The 19,835-nt window shown below is 35.9% G+C and overlaps 1 protein-coding gene across 7 annotated transcripts in view; it reads right to left on the bottom strand.

Annotated features, from left to right (window-relative positions):
* Positions 1 to 19,835, bottom strand: part of ROBO1 (roundabout guidance receptor 1) — a 1,129,252-nt gene that overhangs the window by 29,435 nt on the left and 1,079,982 nt on the right. For 3 of the 7 annotated variants that reach the window (XM_072806522.1, XM_072806523.1, XM_072806526.1), the window contains 6 exons: positions 19,001 to 19,043; positions 12,661 to 12,815; positions 9,390 to 9,725; positions 7,409 to 7,516; positions 4,660 to 4,804; positions 1,076 to 1,324 (listed from right to left, as the gene is read on the bottom strand). In XM_072806522.1, coding sequence (XP_072662623.1) covers positions 1,076 to 1,324; positions 4,660 to 4,804; positions 7,409 to 7,516; positions 9,390 to 9,725; positions 12,661 to 12,815; positions 19,001 to 19,043 — 1,036 coding nt within the window. The remainder of the gene's footprint in view (positions 1 to 1,075; positions 1,325 to 4,659; positions 4,805 to 7,408; positions 7,517 to 9,389; positions 9,726 to 12,660; positions 12,816 to 19,000; positions 19,044 to 19,835) is intronic. The other 4 variants (XM_072806527.1, XM_072806528.1, XM_072806524.1 and 1 more) reach the window with 3 other exon arrangements.

Below are 19,835 nucleotides of genomic sequence, written 5' to 3'. Positions count from 1 at the left end.
TACAATCTTTAAAAAAAAAAAAGATTAATGTATTGCAATCCAAATTCTCCCTCATCCCACAGAATAAGGCTTAACTACCTCCTTCATTTTAAAGAGTATATGATTTGAATTTGATAAGGACCTCTTACTGATAGAATAATTAATAAACATTGCAAGTTCTATTTTAATCTACAGGATTCAAGCAGTATAAATCAGAATATGTTATTCATTCAAGAAAGTTGAAGGATAATCTTCCGAGACAAATAACATACTTGGTTTCAAATGATATTAAGAATACAGAAAGTTTTGCATATGTATATATGTGAAATATAATCTGTCAGTGGTAATGAAATAGTACAAACAAAATCATCAACAATGAGAGAGGAGCTAACATGAGGCAATAACAGCTTTTATGTGGTAGAAATGACAAGTGAAGTATTTATTTGTACATAACAAAAATGTATTGGTTGGCAATACTCAATTTTTGGTTACACACACACACACACACACACATATTTAGTAAACTGGATGAAAGAACTCTGACCTAATATCTCAACCAAAATTAAGGTACCTGAGATCAAAGTGAAATAAATATGCCAAACTCATTCTTTTTTTTTTTTTTTTTTTTTTTTTTGCCAAACTCATTCTTTTGCAACATAACAGCTATGGGAAGAAATCATACTGCAGACTTAATTTAAAAAGACAGGAGAAAATCTATTTTCCACAGACCAAAGCAGTGACTTACCCACACATAAGGAAAACTAAAATGCAAAAACAAGGCGTCATCAATAAAATGTTACAGGAGTAGCAATTCATATACTTACTACATGATCTCCATGTGTTTATGAATGCAATTATCATAAGTGGGTGAGTATTAATGCACATTATTTTATGGTTGCAAGTTCACTGGGATCAATTAATCTAATGTTCTGGTCAACAGTATTACTTGATATGTTAATTACTGAGGCTTACTGCATGATGATACTGGAAAAAAGGCTACGTGACATGAAAATTAGCTCATATAATAGCATTCTACAAATGCCACTTAAGAGTGGAAATTATCTCATTTGTCAGCAAAAGGCTAGTGACAATGTACCTCCTATCGGGTTGGTGCTGCATGTGGCCAATCTCCTCCGGGCAGTCCTGCAACATGGGCTGGAGTTCTTCTTGTGGGGAGGGGGTCAGAGTAGCAGTGGACTGATGGCTATAAGACACAGCAGCTGGAGAAGAAGCTGCTCCCCGCACAGGGGGAGTGGGGCCTCGCTCATCTTCCTCCTCTTCTAGTTCATTCTGTTGCAAATACATCCTTGCTGGTGGCACGGGACATGGCATTTCTTGGTCATAGCTAAAACAAATTATAAGCACACTTCAATTTACTTCAGGTTATTCAAAGAAACTAGTTGTCTAGTTCATGGAGTATCGGCTTTGAATGGTTTTCTTAATCTGAATTTTCTAAGCCACGTTTAGGTGGTATCATTAAAAAAATAGCTATCACAAAGGTTTGTGAGCACTAGATGTAGTATTTTTTCTCTGAGTTATTACATTAGCATATTGTAGGCTCTGAGAAGTCATGCAATAAAGAAATCTGTTTAATGCAGTTTAACTTAGTACTTCCTACATGTGTTATATATAGTCTAGCCCTCTAAAAGACGACGTAGGGATGGTCCTACAGATGACCAGAGATGATATGCTAAACTCCTGAGAAAAATTACTCTTGAAAATCCTTTCTTGAAAATCCACCTTTTCTCTTAAATTATAATAGATCACTATTTCTTTGGTTGAGCACAAAATGAAGCAGTTGGCTTGCATTTAGGATGTTGAATAAAAAACACAATAAATAAAATAGTCAATAAACAATAAAATGCCCCACTACTCCTCTGCTAGAGATGTGTGGAAGCTATAGAAGGATCTGGGAAACATTCATGCCTTTCTCTTTCCTCCCACCGCAGGGCAGATGGTTATTGATTTGAATGGCAGTAATTTACTGCACTATATAAACTGTGTTCATGTTACCCCTCTCTTTCCACTCATTCTCCACCTGTCTTGTTCACCTGAACTCAGGAAACTTGACGCTCATATAACATGATTTCTTTGTATCTTCCTTTACTTTATAAATCACACTACCTCTCTTTGATACTTCTTCTGTTTCCAGTCTCAAAATAACAGCAATTTGTTCACTCCTTCAAACTAGGAATCTTATAGTCATCTTGACTTGCTCCTCTCTCCTCTCCCTTGAACTCTTCCCTGGTTCATCTCTGTTTCCTCTCTGAAAATCTCTCAAGTCCATCACCTTTCTAAAATCTGTTGTATGTGCTACTGCAATAACCTTTTAACTGATCTTTTTGTCTCCAGTCATTCTACTCCTCTGAATCCTCACATTGCTATCAAAATTACTTTATTGTAATACGCACTTCTCTCAGATCATTCGTTTGCTGCCAAGTAATAAATAGGCTCTCTAACTGGCTAGAAAAAAAAAATACAAATACCTAAACAAGACATCCAAGTACCTGTATAATCTGGCTCATACTTGGCTTCCCAGCTTCTCTCCTTCCCTCCCACTGATTCATCCCAGTCCTCTGGGAGGCTACATCTCTGTGTGGTCACAATGTTCATAAAACCCCTCCTCTTGATTGAGGACCATAACATTTGTCAAAGTCAAGAATTAAAGCCAATATATTATGAAACTTTCATTCTTCCCACTTAGAATCAGTCTCTCCCTTTGGGCCACAGTTGCATCTCCTGTAGGCTTTTAAAAAACTATACCCACTTATTTCCTTTTAATCCCTCTTCTGGCAGGCAAAAATAGCATAAATGTTGTTAAATAGAACCTAGAAAAGGAATTTTTTAAAAAATATAGTCAATTCTCAATTTTTGCAGATTTTATACTTACAAATTCACTTGCTTGCTAAAATTTATTTGTAACCCTAAAGCTAACAGTCGTGAAAAATTTGAGTCACTCTACCTTTTTGTTTGAGCTTTTATATTGTAAACGAGTGTCCTTTCTTCAGACTAACCAGTGCCACACTATTCTCAATTTTTGTCTTTATATTGATAATTTCCCTGTTTAAAGTAACCCCCAAGTGTAGTGCTTTATGGTGATCTAGTGTTTTTAAATGCAAAAAAGGTTATAACATGCCCTAATAGGGGATCCCTGGGTGGCTCAGCAGTTTAGCGCCTGCCTTTGGCCCAGGGCAGGATCCTGGATCGGTCCCTTGTGGGGCTCCCGGCATGGAGCCTGCTTCTCCCTCTGCCTGTGTCTCTGCCTCTCTCTCTCTCTCTCTCTTTCTCTCTCTATGTCTATCATGAATGAATAAAAAATTTAAAAAAATCTTAAAAATGACCTAATAGACAAAATATATACATTAGATAGATTTGCTCGGGAGTGACCTATGGCAGGCACTATTAGCTGTGAGTCCAATGTAAACGAATCAACAATTCATACTACATAAGGTGCCCTGAAACAAAAACACACATAAAACAAGATTATGCATGGATCAGATGACAATAACGTGTGACCAGAGACTTGCAGGAACCTTTTCCTGTGTTTCCCTGAGGAGTAATGGCTCAGTATTCACTAATTAAATGCCTGGAAAAACAAAGGTACAGAGCTTTGTTTCCTGGCATACTTGAAACTTATGGAGAATGAAACAATGTCTTTATTTTTACAATAGTCACTAAAAAAAGACTGTATTTTTTAGGTGGGATTCCATATTCTTGTTGTTAATTCTCTATGTCAAGTGAGTTCTCCTCCATTGATCATACCAGTGAAGCATCTGTTTTGCTTTGTTGGAAGGTATTATGTTCAGTTCTACAGAATGTGGAGTGAGGGTGTAATACCCTAACTTTCTTATTGCTATCATGTGGTTATTTACACTTTTGAATCCGTGTGAGAGACAAGTCAGTGAGTTTAAAGTCCCACAGTTTTCAGTATAGTGTGATAATACCTAAGAACAAACAAAAGGTTTTTTTTCAAACATTTTTAAAGATTTTATTTATTTGAGAGAGTGAGCAAGAATGACAGAGAAAGAGAGAGACAGAGCGAGCACACGCTGAGGGAAGGGCAAAGGGAAAAGCAGGGTCTCCGCTGAGCAGGGAGCCTGATGTAGGGCTTGATCCTGGGCCCTGAGATTATGACCTGAGCCAAAGGCAGACACTTAACTGACTGAGCCACCCAGGTGTCCCCAAACAAAAGTTTTCAAGATACCTTAGCTGTGGTATAAATTCACACATTTGTTTTATGAAAATACAAGAATATGCGACAGAAATTCTGATATTTGTGAATCTAAAATCATGTATATGTATGATTATATATCATGATATATATGTGATCTTGTATAGATTGATATATTGATGATTATATGTCAATTACATGTAGATAATGTAAAAATATAAGTAAATTGTGTATGTATGTGTTCATGATTCATAATTCTTAGTTCCAAAAGCAGCTTCAAAGGCACAAATTCTTTTTTCTTTTTTTCTTTCTTTCTTTCTTTTTTTTTTTAGCAGTGCTGAGGATGTTTTTCAAGTCCTTCTGACAGAGCAATACTGGTTTTTTTCAGAGACAAATGTTTATAGACCTTAGGAATGTCTCCCCACTTGGTGATCTAGTTTAATGACTACTTAATATGGGTTTAAGGAAACATACTATTCCACTTACATCTGTTATGAAATTCTTCTTACCTTTCATCTACAGAAATATTGTACTCTTCACTATTGCTATGAGGAGGAGGATGCGCTGGGGGAGGAGGAAGCAGGTCTGCCCAGTTCATGCCACCTTGTTTTGGTACTTTGGGTGTCCGTGCCCCTTTCTTGTGCCCTTGACTCCCTTGAAAATAAATAAAATCCAAGTCTCTTAAGATTTTCCTGTTATCCACAGGTGATTTATTTCCTGTAACTATGATTGTATAATTCATATATGCATAAGCAGATAAATACACTTTTCTTCATTAATCTTAACAGAACTTTGTACAATAGAAGATGCAACGTATTGCCCAAGTTTAACTCCAAAATAAATAGTGAAAAAGCAATAAAACCGCAAATGAATTTTACAAGTCATATCATTAATAGTGATCTTCTTACAGCAATTAATTGCATTATGGATTATCACCTAAAACAAATGAGCTGTAGACATATTTTCTGAAGTGCCTTTCTATTATTTAATTGCTGGAACCTAAAATACAATATGATACAGATACGATCTATTAGAGTTTCACTGTTGCATTAAATCACTGAATATATATAATTTGTACTTGTCCATTGAAATGTTTTAGGCACAATGAAATTACTAGTTTTCATCAGAAAGGCAGGTGCAGATGAAAATTATTGCTGGAAGAACTAATATAACTAACAACAAAAGAAGCAGAGAAATTATTTTCTAAAAGGGATAGAAGTGTTTTTAATCCCAGTTTCTATAAAATTATGGCTTATTGTAAAATGATGTTGCTTGAACATTTTTTGTAGTTGGAAATAACCCAATTATTCAAGTGCCATAATGTTCGGATTTAGATTTGGCATATTCTTTAAACATAGGTAACTGCACATTTTAGGGTAGTCATTTTTAAATAATTTGGGGTCAAAAGATATTTGGGGATAAAACAACCTTTATTGCCCTCCTCCAATATGATACATTTTAGATTCTTATGGAAATTATAGGTCTTTTTATTTTTAACCTCTCTGAAACAGCTCCAAAGTACCTGGTGCATGAAACAGGTCTTGGTATATTCAATGTCCCTTTATTTATTCATTTTTTAAGGCACTTATGAATTTTCACCCCAATCCCAGTGTTTGTTAAGCCAAATGTTCTTGAACTGGTATGTTACTACACCAAACATGGGCCAAGGGACTGGCTATTAGTAATAAATTATGATTCTCAGGCCTCTACCTGTATGTCTCCATTTTTTCTTCCTTTACTCAGTTGTCCTATATTGGAAAGGCTCTGCAATTATAATGCACCTGGCCATACTTTCTCTTGATTTCTTGGCAGAGATCTAACAACTCCATCTGTCCCAAGAGGCCTAACATTACAAATCTCTGCTACACATCATTTGCTTGCTTCATTCTTTCTCCTAATTAACCCTAGACTATACATTTTTATATCTTTTTTCACAGGATGCCAAATAATAAATAGCAGAACATCAAGATCTAGGTCTCTAAGCTGGGGAATGGAAAAGTCAATTTAAAATTAATAATACAGAATCATTTTAATCACAAGAACCATAGACTCATTTTCCACGTTAAGATACGATTTTCTAAGTGGCTCAGAATTCAAAGACGAAATGGCATATCAAACATTAACATATTTTTTATAGTTTTCCCAAGAGTAGATCTTTAAAAGAATTCCTGTAACTTCAGGGTTTCCTTACTTAAAACAAAAGTCCTTAGTAAGAGTTTCATGGTTAAAAAAAAAAAAATCAAACAACATATAGTAGAATAAGAAAAGATCTAAAAAGGTAAAGAGCCTTTTCTAAACTCCTTTAATTCCAATAGGAATAGTTTCAATCAGTATAAAATGTAAGCTTGAAAATGCCAAATCAGCATGCCTTAGTCAAGGGAAGATGATAAAATGCAAATGCCATGTTCCATACAGAAGGAGTAGAGACACTGGCTGAAAGCACCAAGTAACAACTTCAATCCAGGTATCCAGAGGTGATATTTCTACCCTCTCCTGGAGAAACATACCAGAGTCAAGATCAATTGGTTCTGTTCTCATTGTGGTGTGACTCGCCACATGTTAGTTCGAATAATGAACCGCCTTTAATTAGAAAAACAGGACTTAAGTACCAGTGAACTCCCATCTGCAGCCTCTATCAGGAAAACAGGTGGCAAACAGCTGCAACAGCATGAAGACCACAGGGAAGAGGACTCATTGTGGATTCGAAGGCACTTACAAACTCACATTGGGAGGTTACTTCATGAGGTTTAGGACAAGAACTGAAGGAGAGTAGAGAGATTACAAACTGAGGCAGGTTCCTATTGTCTCTAGATCTCAGGTTATTGTCTCGTAGGCTTGTGATTCTGCTCAAGTGCACTCAGATTTTATGTCTTTTATAGCCTGTGTCAAATGGTAACAAATTTAGCAGATTAACTACACGCCCAATGTTTTTACTTTTATTTTGGCCAAGGGCAAAAAAGAAGTTTCAACTGCCTTTTAAAGTCTAGGCCATACTTCTGGCTTTGTAAAAGTTCATTAGCAAGGCGGGGAATAGGATCTTTAATCTTCGTTACTAAACAGAACATAAAATAGTTTAGTGAGTGGACTGTCTCTCAAATTGCAGAGATAAGACCCACAACTGGAAAAAATTCAAATTATATAAAGGGCTTACACATGTCATATGTGTACATTAGTTCATTAGCATTCAATTTGTAATTCTGGAATATATCATCTTTCTAAAGGAGAGACTGACTTTCTCTTTGGTTTCTTCATACTTACCAGATGTACTACTGCCCCGGTCTGAACTGTTGTAGGATCCTCCTGTATTCTGGTCATATGATTGGTTGTATGGGATAGTTGGAGGAACTGTGTCATTTGCTCGATAATCTAGATATTTCAGATGGAAAAAAAAAAACACTTTTATTTTCTCTTTGATGCCTTAATCCTTTACCAGCAATTAAGCTTTTAAGTTACCATGTTGATCACTTGCTAAGATATATGGAAGGTGTAAAGGAGGAAAAGTCAAGAAAAGATAGGCATGCCTTCCTTAAGATTTATAAAATACAAATTCTTTGCATCATCTCTTTTGTATAAATCAGACTAATATAGATATGTACAAACCACATGAGGGACTATTTCTTCTCTTTAAAATATTTACAAATCAGCTAAGGCAGAAATCAGAATTGCTTGACTTCTTAACTTTAAAAATGTAACAACAAAATAATTTTAACCATAAGAAATCAGGGAAGTATGATGTTTGCAAATCATTAAAAAATAATAAAAAGCCCTGAAGCTTGTCAGCAAGATTATATCTAATAAAAAACATATCCATGATAAGAAAACAAAGTATCTCAATCTGCCATGGAAATGCTTCTGCTTACTCAGGCAAAGGTAAAAATCCAAATGATAAACTTGCTACTGGAATGTAATGGGTAATAATCCATCAGTTTAGTGGCATTCCAAGTCTTTATTACAGTTGATATGCCAAGTCTGTTACAAGCAGTATAAACAATAAGATCCCTGAAATATTTGTGCAGAGGACTGTCAGAACTTCCCAAAGACCACAGTAGAGCCATATACTAAGGAGGAATAACATAACAACAGTTGGAATTCCTACTGTAAACTATAGGATTGTAGAAACTGTCCTCATCATTGTCAGCCTTTGTTACAAACTTGTGCAAGAGTCTTAACAAACATATACTGAACTGGGTTTTATGCTAATCAAGTATTTTCTCAAACTTAGAAAAAAGCAGGATGACTATATTGTTAAATCAAAAATATACCACTAACTTAATCAAATGGGATGTTTGTCAGTTACCTTTTTGTAATCTCCAACTGTAGTACATTTTATTTCTGAGGAGAATGGTCATAACTCAAGCCTAAAGAAAATAAATCTATGTCTCTAGTTATCTACAATAATATGTGTCATTTACCTGGACACTCATGCAAAGTTGCCCTGATCTATTCATATTAGAGGATGCTTTTTTTTTTTTTTTTTTTCCCAACAGGTATAACTTTGCAAATAATGTTATTCAAACAGTAGCCTAAAGGGCTACAAAAAAATCAAATACAAAAAAAAAAAAAATCAAATACTTACCTCTTCCAACTCACACATATTATAATAGAGAAACATTCCCCTTAGGCTACAAAATACTATTTCACTGCTACCAGTTAACACTAAATTTCCTGTAGGTTCTAGCCTGAGAGACTTCAATCAAGTCAACCAAAAAAATTAGGTTCTAAAAATCACACATCGCAGCAGTCTTAGTGACCGCATGAGGTAGGAGAAATACAACCAATTGAACCACTTCTCCAGTTCAAGCTTAATTTCATTATTTTTCCTCAGTCTGATATAAAACCGCCATTCGTTTATATGACCATGTAGAAGCAATTACCTTCCATTCTCGAGTGGAAAGAAAGGGATAGTCTATTTATTTAAAATGTGAGGTATTGTGACGGTTGTACATCTGCCTTATGAATAAAAGATTGTGCTAAGCAATCCCTCACCTACGATTAAATTTAAATGAATCTCAGAACCATTTGAAAATAGTTATATATTATTATAAAATCAATTTTCCAAGGTTATTGTTGTGCTAATTAACTCTTTGACACTGGAAATTTCGAAAACAAAGAAATAAGGAAACGTGAGTAACAAAAGAAAGATTTCATTTGCTCATTCCAGGGAAGTTTGGACGTGTAGGGCTGAAAGGTTAAGGGTACCGATACAGAAAAGGATGGGAATAAAGGCAAAGCTCTTCACCTTTGTTCAGTTTGTTTTGCTCCATGATGTTATACTGAACTGGTGGCACTTCTTGTTTCTGCTGGCCGGGAGGTTTCCAGTGCTTCTCGCTGGAGTCCCCACTGCCATTGTTCATGTTGTTGCTGAGGTTTGACTGGATGAGCTGGGTGGTGGCATAAGGAGTGGGCTGCCCTGATGGATTGACAAAACGCCCATCCTTCAGATTTGGGCTATTGAAGGTTTTCATCTCATTGATTTTGTTACTAAGGTCCACATCACCATAAACAGTTGACTCAGGGAGCATCAGATTTGTTTGTTTGTTATCCAGTTGGTTGTTATAATTTGCTATACAATCGGCTACGTGCAACGGAGAGGAAAAGGAAAAAGTCATTCTGCATGGTTATTCGTTTTCAATTTCTTTGTAAGTAGCTTCGTGAGTCACAATAAAATTGTTATGTAAGGTAAAAATGGGCTTAAATATGATCAGTAAAAAGGGCTAAGTATTCATATGTATTTTCTAAAGAAGGGAGTTCAAAAGTGAGGAAATGAGAGAGGACATAGAGAAATTATATAGAGACTAATTTTGAACTTGAATTTAAGAGGATTTTCCTTTAACAACCCCATTAATAGGAATTTCACTTATATAATATACATTGCCAAATTGATATTTTTCTAGCCTGGCATTACTGACCTATCTGAAGCTACTAGTTAGTTGTTGGAGCAAAAGAACAAACCATAAATATTGAGAATCCAAACTGAAGGGGAAAAAAAAACAAACTCTTCCTACACATCAAAGAACTTGAGATTTTAATATTTGATAAAGTAATCTACTCAAAAGACATGAGGAACAGAGGTTAAAAGGACAGTAAATAGTGTTTAGGATAATTTTATCAGATTTTTCCTTGGTCATGTAGGATAATCATTATCAGGGGAGGATGTTATATAATCATTCTTTCATGGTTTCATAAAGACACCCCAAGAAGTATAAAATGAAAATAATGATGATGAAATGAATTGTAAGTAGCCTGAGTAATTTAATCAAAGAAAGCCTGAAATAATATCTAATTTGTCTACTATTTCAATTTCCCTTTAATTTGCTCTTCATTGAAGTATTAGAGAAAGAAATAACTGATGGAATATTTAAAATTAAATAGAAATATTTAAAACCTGCAGTTAAAAATATTAAAATATCAGGAAGAACTAAAATTATAATTTAAAATTAAAACTTTTTTAAATAAAAAAATTTGTCAAGTTACAATGGCTAAAATACCATTATTTTATTCATGTAGTTCATAGTGGCACCCACATTAACAGCTCACCTTGAAGTCTGGTTTTTCAGCTGGATATCTTGATGAAAAATTAACATGGTTGCTACTAAAGGCATAAATGTGAATATAATCTTAAGAGAAATATGCAACTTCTCTGTAATACTGAACTCAATTACTCTGCATTTTAACAATAAATGAACAGGGAATGGGAATATGACTCACCTGGCCTTTAATAATTTAAATAATTTAACAGTGGTTAAGAAATATTATTAAAGGCCATGTGGTTTTGTCAATTTCATTTTTCTTCACCAATTTTTCTAAATGAGTGGGATTCCATAGAATTTTATGAGATGATGGACACGTTCTATTCTGCATTATCCACCTGTGTCTGGTAGCTCCTGAACACTTGAAATGTGGCTAGTGCAAACAAGGAACTGAATTTTAAATTGTCTTTTGTTTAATGTAAATGTAAATAGCCACCTGTAGCCAGAGGCTATCATATTAGATGACACAGCTCTACATATTAAAGTGGGTATTGTCACCTTTTGTCTCCTATAGAGCTCAACAGTCTTTTTTTTTTTTTAATTCGCTATCATGTAAGCACCTATCTATACAACTAGAACATTGACCTTTGGGACATCTGGGTGGCTCAGCGGTTGAGGGCCTGCCTTCAGGCCAGGGCGTGATCCTGGAGACGGGGATTGAGTCCCACATTGGGCTCCCCCGCATGAGCTGCTTCTCCCTCTGCCTGTGTCTCTGCCTCTCTCTCTCTGTGTGTCTCTCATGAATAAACAAATAAAATCTTAAAAAAAAAAAAAAACAACACACACACACAAAAAAAACCCCATGGACCTCTGGAGAACAGGGGTGTACTCACATGGATATGTCACACCCATATCTATATCCATATTCAATGGAGACTCTGGACTTGTTTTAAGGCTAGACATACAGACTGCTTTATGATTTGTTTTTTAGTGAAGACACACAACATCTTCACTTAAATGCTATCTTCTATTTCTTTCTTTCTTTTTTTTTTTTATTAATTCATGATAGTCATACACACAGAGAGAGAGAGAGAGGCAGAGACACAGGCAGAGGGAGAAGCAGGCTCCATGCACCGGGAGCCCGATGTGGGATTCGATCCCGGGTCTCCAGGATCAGGCCCTGGGCCAAAGGCAGGCGCCAAACCGCTGCGCCACCCAGGGATCCCATATCTTCTATTTCTCTTTTTCTTAGTTCCATGGGTTATTTTACTTCTCTACTCATATCTTTTGATTCTTTATGATTCTTTTAATATTTCCCAATTGGAAATGTTGAAGGTTTTCATTCTGTTTTCTTTTTTTTTGCAAGAAATCATGAGTAATTTCCTGTTTATTCCTTTCAATATTTTGTGCTCTACATCCATATTTTAATGTAATGTTTTTAGCATGAAATCTTAACGACATAATTTACTCACTCATATTTCTGAACCAAAAACACAAAATATAAAATAAATGTATGCATACACACCTGCAAGATATATATTTCTGGTATCTCGGGATTCACTTCTACACGATAAAACTTTGATTTGAAATTTCAGTTAATTTTCATTCACAATTTACAAATTTTTTATTACTGTTGTACAGTTGCTATTATTTTTGTACTGCTATTAAAGAATTTTGTTCACTATAACTAGAGATTTATGAACTTTTTGATTTGTTCTATTCCCTAAATCTTAAAAATACTTAATTACAAATATAAATTATAAATACATACATTCTCATAAAGATGAATGCCTTTGCACAATTTCATTTTTCCTTGTTTGCTATCTATTCTAGAGTTCATACTCTCCATCCTTCCAGTGCATATTGGGAAATTCTGGTGGAAGAAAATATAGAATCGGGGTAATTCGCTAGACAACAGTCAACATTTTATGAAAATGTTGACCAAATTTTCCTTTCCAATGTAGGGGGAGGGGAAGAAATGTATCCTCCTGTGGCCAGTCCTTGTGCTTAGACTTATGGAGCTGTCTCTGCATCTCTAACCTGGGCGACTGTAGGTGGTCAGGTTGTTATCACTGTTACCATTGCCTGCCGTACAGCAATTGATAGAGCAGTCATTGTGATTGTTGCCAGTATTGGGCCACGTGTCTGCCAGCCAGGGCTGTGTGGCAGGTTCGCTGATGTTCAGAAGTCCTGGCCTAAGGAAAAAATAATATATATACATATATAAGCACATGTTTTATTAATAGCAAATAATATTTCCTATTCAGACTTCCAACAAATTCATCTCACTGTTCTTACAAATAACTGGGTCAGCTATGCTGAATGATGGTACTATTCCTTTTATTTTACAGTTATTTCTTTACAAGATAACTATGATGGAATATGATGTTCGAGGATGTCCCTCAGTTTATAGGGCCATAGCATTGTAAACTGGCATGGTCAGGCTTCAGACTTGAAATACAGTACCATATGCAATGCTCTACTTTAATCACAGTGACTAACAAACATGGAATCTAAGAATACGGAGACCTATTTTTTTTTTTTTTTAGTGTTTTAGTTGCTTAAAGAATACCATATTTGAGACAGTTTACACTCTTTTGTCTTTGACTCACACACACAAAAAAATCATGATTCTTCTTACGACTTCAGTAAAAAATGGAACAAGCTCCTTTACTCAGACAATGGAACCTTCACAGTAAGCATCTTTGCATAGTTTCCTTCAAAACCATTTGTCAGAAACAGTGAGTTTAGGGCTCTCTGACATTTGCAGAAAGCCTCATCAATGTTTCAGTACACAGCTCTGTGAGCTTGTCAACACTTTCTGATGGTGACAATGTAAAATGCCATAAATTCCTACATAAACAAAGCTACTGAGTTAAATCTGGTAAAACAAAAGTGTCCACTATAAGAAATATTAGTGTTCCTGTCTTTTTTGGCATAGCACATGTTAATGCTCTTTCACTGTGTTGGGAATGCAAAGTGCATCAATGGCTATTAGCGGGAACCCGGGACCACTAGTGCCAGAGACACAGACTTGAGTCTAAGAATGATATTCCTCATGTACTTTTTCAACACTGACTCCACTTGATAATTTAGCAAAAGAGATGATGATGCATGGTGTGCTGTCAGAGCCACAACATATAGACTGGAACTGCAGATTCTGCAAAGATTTCCTTCGCCATTTTCTTCATTAAAATACAATATCCATGCTTCTCATTAACCCAGGAAGCAAGAACCTGACTCTTCACTCTCCAGGTTTCCATGACAAACAGATAGTTGACTGAGGAAACTAAATAATGCAAATGATGGTTATTTGAAGAATGATTCACTCCAAAGGAAGAATCGGGATTTATAATATATATGTCTCTGTACATGTGTAGATGTACGTATGTGTATATATATCTGTAATAAAAATGAATATTTACTTTTTGCTTACAACATGTGAGATATTGTTGAGTTCTTTACATGCATCAACTCATTTAATTCTTAGAATAATTAGACAAAAGAGTTACTACTATTATCCAGATTTTACAGATGAAGAAACTGACCCTCAGACAAGAAGGTTAAGAAACATGTTCATGGTTCTATGAAGTGAGTGAATGACAGGGCTGGGATTCAAGCCCAGGTCCTCTGGCTCTAGAATTCACTGGAATCCAGGATGCTATAAGCCTACCAATTGGGGAGTACTAAAATTTCCTTAAGTCCTCAAATATTCATATAAGAGAAAAAGTGGGGGAAATGTCTACAGTCTCGAAATTCAGAATAACACTGACAACACTAAGCAAACTTATTAATATTGTTGATAAAAACGTGCTTTGAAGAGCGATTGTGCTGCAATGTTTGAAATTTAAAACATTTAAATGCAAGCTGTATCACAGATATTTGGAGCCTTTGAAATAGATGTTGGTTATAGAAATTCTGCCTCTAGTAATCTTTAGCTCTACTTACCGTATTTTCACTTGAACTTAAACCAAGTGTGTTATCACTGTAGCAGCTATTAAAATATATTTCCATATTTGACACTGTAGAGATATCATGGGTCTAAAGCATGGGTCAAGGGGAAATTTTTCAGTCTGACTTACACGTTTCAAGAGGAATAGACAATATACTTATGCTACCATGATTCTCTCAGAAAGGTACTTTGAAAGGGAATGTTTTGATATCATAAGCTGAAAGAACTTTCCATATGTATGGGTGATTTCCAACAGGAAGTAAGATTAACAATTCACATCCTGACTTTGGTTTAGACTCGTATTTGTAATATTAATTATTTGGGGAAGAAGGTGAACCACAGATTATCGACCCATAATGAAGCTTAAGATGTTATGTGTATATTTTAGAGGTCTCTGAGGAAGTTCGGGTCATATGCAGCTACCCTGATAAGGGTGTTAGGGACTTTTTAAACTACCAATCTCATAGGTTATTTTTTTTGTCTTTAAGATGGTTTTAGTACACATGACAGAGATTTAGCTGTTCAACACTAAGAAATTAAGCAGAAGCAAAACTCAGTGCTGGTAATTAATGTATGTCTATTTTTTTTAACATATAATATTAGATGTTATATATCTGAGTTTTGCTTCTTTCTTCCTTGTGTTTTAAAAGACAATATTATCAGGGAAAAGAAGTCAGGAGGGCTCATAATAACCAAACGTTTCTTCCAGTTCATATTAAAGGGATAAAGTTTGTCTCACAAAGGAAAAATGGACACTACATTTAAATAATTGTGCAGTACTTTCGTTTCCTCTGCTCTACTTATTCCAGATAACCCAATCATTCATTCAAACAAAGCAAGGCAAAACAAAACAAAACAAAACCAACCTATCTGAATTTCTAAATCACCAAGTAAAACACTAGAGGGTCGCAGAGCAGGAGAAAATGTTAAGAGGGCCTTGGCAGTAAAGGTTGCTTGCCTGTAGACTGTCTCCTCTTTCCTTTAATTCATTGCTTTAAAGGGTTCTGAAGCCCAGGAAGGAGCAAGGGATAGATTTAAGAGTGGCCAGGATTTTAGAGGGAAGCAAGGCCTGAGAGCTGTTTCTTTGTCACCACCTCCCACTGTGAGGAAATGATTTATTGGCATTCTCTCTGGCCTGATTTTCTTATTTCTTTCTTCAGGATTTCTCTGCTGTTCCCAGGTTTATGCTGTAGTTTGGATTTTAAGTAGTGCTTTTGGAAGAGGTTCCTGGAATGTCTGAGGTATGGAAAACAAACGGGTAGGAACAGCTACATAATACTTCTTCCATAATCTTTCCCTGGGTTATATCACAAGCCCTTTGCCCTTTCCAAGGGTGGGAAGAGGTCTCTTTGCTTACCACAATCCTCATTTTCCCTTTTCTGGGAATGGCTAAATTCACAAGAAAAGATTTCTGGCTCAGCCTTCTCCTTTATTATATTTTCTGTTGCAATGACTCAATTCTGCCATTGTGGTGGGAAAGCAGTCATGGACTATATGTGAACAAGTAAGTTTGGGTGTATTCTTAAAAGACAGGCAGCAGACTGGACTTGGCCCAGGAGCCATAATTTCCTGACACCTGATATAAACAAAAGATAATTGCATTACCTTATGCTAGGTGCTTTAACTGTGATATTTACACAGCACTAAAAGTTCATGGAAGACACAGCAGGTGAAGCTCGGCAAAGTGACAGCGGCGGGGGTGGGGTGGGGTAGAGGGGAGCACATTCCGGGTTGACGGAATACAGATCTATAGAAGAATCTTATACTGGAGATTGGCAGGTGGGCTGACACTGTGGATGTAGGGTATGACACTTAGAGATGGGAAATGGACCTGCAAAACCCTATAGGTTGCTGGCTTTATGGGCTGTGCTAAATTTGGACTTGGTATTTTAGTCATGGTGGGTTCTATTAAAAATGGAATCTAGAGCTACTCAGAGACATGATCCATATGCATTTCAAAATACCATCTAGGCTCCAACGGCCAAAGGGAATTAACAGGAAGTAGTGCTAATGAATGCAGATAAAGATAGGGCTGTGGGGAGCTTCTGCAACAGATAGGGCAGGAGAGCATGAGCGCTTGGCAGGAAACAGTACTGTGGTAGTGAAGGGGGTGAAAGGAGAATCAACCAAGGCAGGGATGGATACAGAAGAAAGGAAGACTTGAGATGATGACTTCGGTATCATCAGCCAAATGAGGTGGGAGGGCCAAAGCGGATTCACAGAGTCGAAATGCCAGAGGGAAACCAGAGTTTAAGGGATGGACATGAGAGGTGAGTGGAGGAGTTAGGTCACTGCCCCTTCTCTAACCACAGATACACAGAACACAGATACACACACAGACACACACAGACACACACACACACACACTCTGATTCCTCTTCCCCCCTCCCCTGGGAATCCACCCAAACACATACTGTGGCTAAGAAATGAGACTTCTTCCTGAAACACTCCTGATCCCTCTTATTCTGCTCTATTTATTCCAAAGCACTCATCGACTGCTGACGCTAGAGTTGACTTTTTTAATGTTTATTATTTATCTTATATCTCCTGCACTTAATGTAAGGTTCACAAGGACAGGAGTTTTTATCGACTTGCTCACTGATGCATCCCAAGCAACTAGAATGGCACCCATAACATGGTAGACATTCTGTAAATATGTCTGATGAATAAATACATTTAAAATTATGTATATAACTGTCCTTGTGACCATGAGATCTTTATTTCACTGTAATATGCCAGCATCTGTTGTCATTTGGTTAAAGAGAGACCTCTTTCTATTTCTTTCTATTATCTTTCTATTTGGTATTTGAAATATGTACGTTTCACTGTCATTCTCTTTTTAACCTTAAAAGAAGGTTAGTTCTGTATGGCAATACTGAAAGTTTTCCAGAAGATAGTTTAGTTTGTAATTTTTCAGTCTTGCTGTAGAAAGTTGCATTTGGTACCCATGGATTCCTTCCATTCGGTTTGATATGATCATTTGCTTTATCTAGGTTATAAATCCATTTAGAGCAAAACCACAGATATTTTGTGTGTGTGCACATGTGTGCATGTGTATGTGAGATAGAGAGAGTCTGTACATGTGCCCATCCACGGAGGCTAGTGCAGAACATATAGAAGATGCTCAACAAGTATTTTATGTGCTTTGATCAAGGTGAAAGTGGAAGTCGACAGTCATGAACATACACATGTAGAGAGGTGGTTATATAATCAGGCATTCCAGATTTATTCACGAGAGAATGTTATTATGCCAGAGGCTGTTTCATGAATATCTGGGCTCTAATTTAGATGGAATTCCCCTGGATGCATAAACATGCTCTGGTTTAATTTCTGAATCAAATGAATTTATTCCTTATGAAGACCTCCCTAGCTTTTGGGTCGTTCGGGGGCTGGCTTTGTTTCACAGGTATGAAAACAGTCAGCTAGCACCAGTACCCAGGAAGAAGAGATTAGTGCTTGTTGCCAAATTGGTACAGCATTGGTTAAAGGTGGTCAACACTTCTTTAAAATCACTCTTTGTTGTATACTAGATTCAGTAATTGTGTCACCACATGGTATGCTCCTTAGATTCAGAAATAATACCTTACTCATTTTTGTCTTTTCCAGTTGCAAGCATACTATCCAACCATGCAAAGCAGAACACTTAATAAATTAATCGAATTTGAATTCTAAAATGGTTTTGATTGGAAGTTTTTTGTTCCTCTACCTTAAGCTAGATGTTGCTGGTTTGGAGGAAAAATCATCTTATTATAGAAATTCCAGAAGCTTAGCTCTCATAACATATACCTTTTTTCAGCTCTCTTAAGCTGCCTGTCACATCAATTTGTGATTTCTCTGTGAATACATTAAAGTTCACTGAATAATAATTACAGAAAATAATAAATATAGGATTGAGGTTCATTTTAATTAGAAAGAGAGAGAAAAAAGCTCTGTATTAACAAGCTACCTAGGTTTCTTCCTGTATTTCAACATACTCCCCTACAAATGGAGAGCTGAACTATGTTGAATTCACAAGAACAAACCTAACCTACAACTTATGAGCAAATGCTGTGTTCAGCAGCTTTTCAAATGAACACTTTTTCTTTGATAGTATCTGTTAACTAGCTATATTTCTTAATCTTCATAAATGCCATTGCTTAATTACTTTAACTCCTTTTAATCATCTGCTAATTCAGCAAGTTTGTCTTTCCCGGTTAAAGTGCGCCCTCTCGTGTTCATTCACCAGGACACAACAGCTTCAATCTGCGGCATCTGTGTACAAACAAGCCTAGTTCCACAGTACAGCCCAAACGGAGTATTTCTAAAAGATCTGAACAAATTTCATCCTTAACTTAAATCTTTTATGCACAGTGAGTGATGTCATTGAGGAAGACAAGATGAGATACCTGGAATTCCCTTTAGGATCTACAAAACAAGCAGGATAATTACCTCCCTCCACTGCTCACAGCTTCACCTCCTCTCTGATAAGTTACTAGAATGTTACAAAAAAAAAAAAAAGAAAAGAAAAGAAACAATTAATAGACATGTTTATGTTTATAAATCAAAAGCTATTACATCCATGACCATCTTTCTAAAATGGAACACTTCCTCCCTTTCTACTTAGAAGCATTGTAAAACCATCACAGAAAGTACATTTCTGATTCAACTAGTATTCTTTTTTTAGATTATATAGAATTAAATATTTTACCCTTATTTTCTTACACTGTTGGTAAGGTTGATAACTCAGTAAAAGCAAACTGGAGTACACTCTTATTAAATATACTATGCATTTTACATTTGCATTCCCATAGTTTTCTATTTTGAATTTATTGCTAGATCCCATAATTGTGCGATTTTGTATATATATAATTGGAATCTTAAATATGGGGGAAAATGGCAGGATTATTTTCCCAGAAGTATGAGCACCAGTAAGACAAAGATAAACGTTAAAATAAACCTTCTCTCTCTCCACACACAAAGATATATGCCAAGTTGTGGCTATTAATTAATACAATCTATTTTTTTATTGTGGCTTCTAGAACCCGTTCCCATTATATTTTCATCAGACATGTGTATATATAGTGGCAATATATTTTAATGCTTTTGAAAGCATTCTCAGCCTAATGAGTTATGGGTGTAAAAATTTAGCAATAACAAATAAAGATTTGCACACAGGCAAGGGGTTAAGAAGATTAGCTTTTCTGTAAATACAGACACATTTTCTAAGAAGAAATATGTTTCTAAAAGCTGCCAAATTCTGCGACTTAGAAGAACTCCAAACAGG

This window comes from Canis lupus, chromosome 30 (assembly GCF_048164855.1).
Source record: "Canis lupus baileyi chromosome 30, mCanLup2.hap1, whole genome shotgun sequence".
In the NCBI taxonomy this organism is placed as follows: Eukaryota; Metazoa; Chordata; class Mammalia; order Carnivora; family Canidae; genus Canis; species Canis lupus.
The sequence above is the reverse complement of the archived record's forward strand: the minus strand, read 5'-3'. Positions and strand labels throughout refer to the sequence as shown.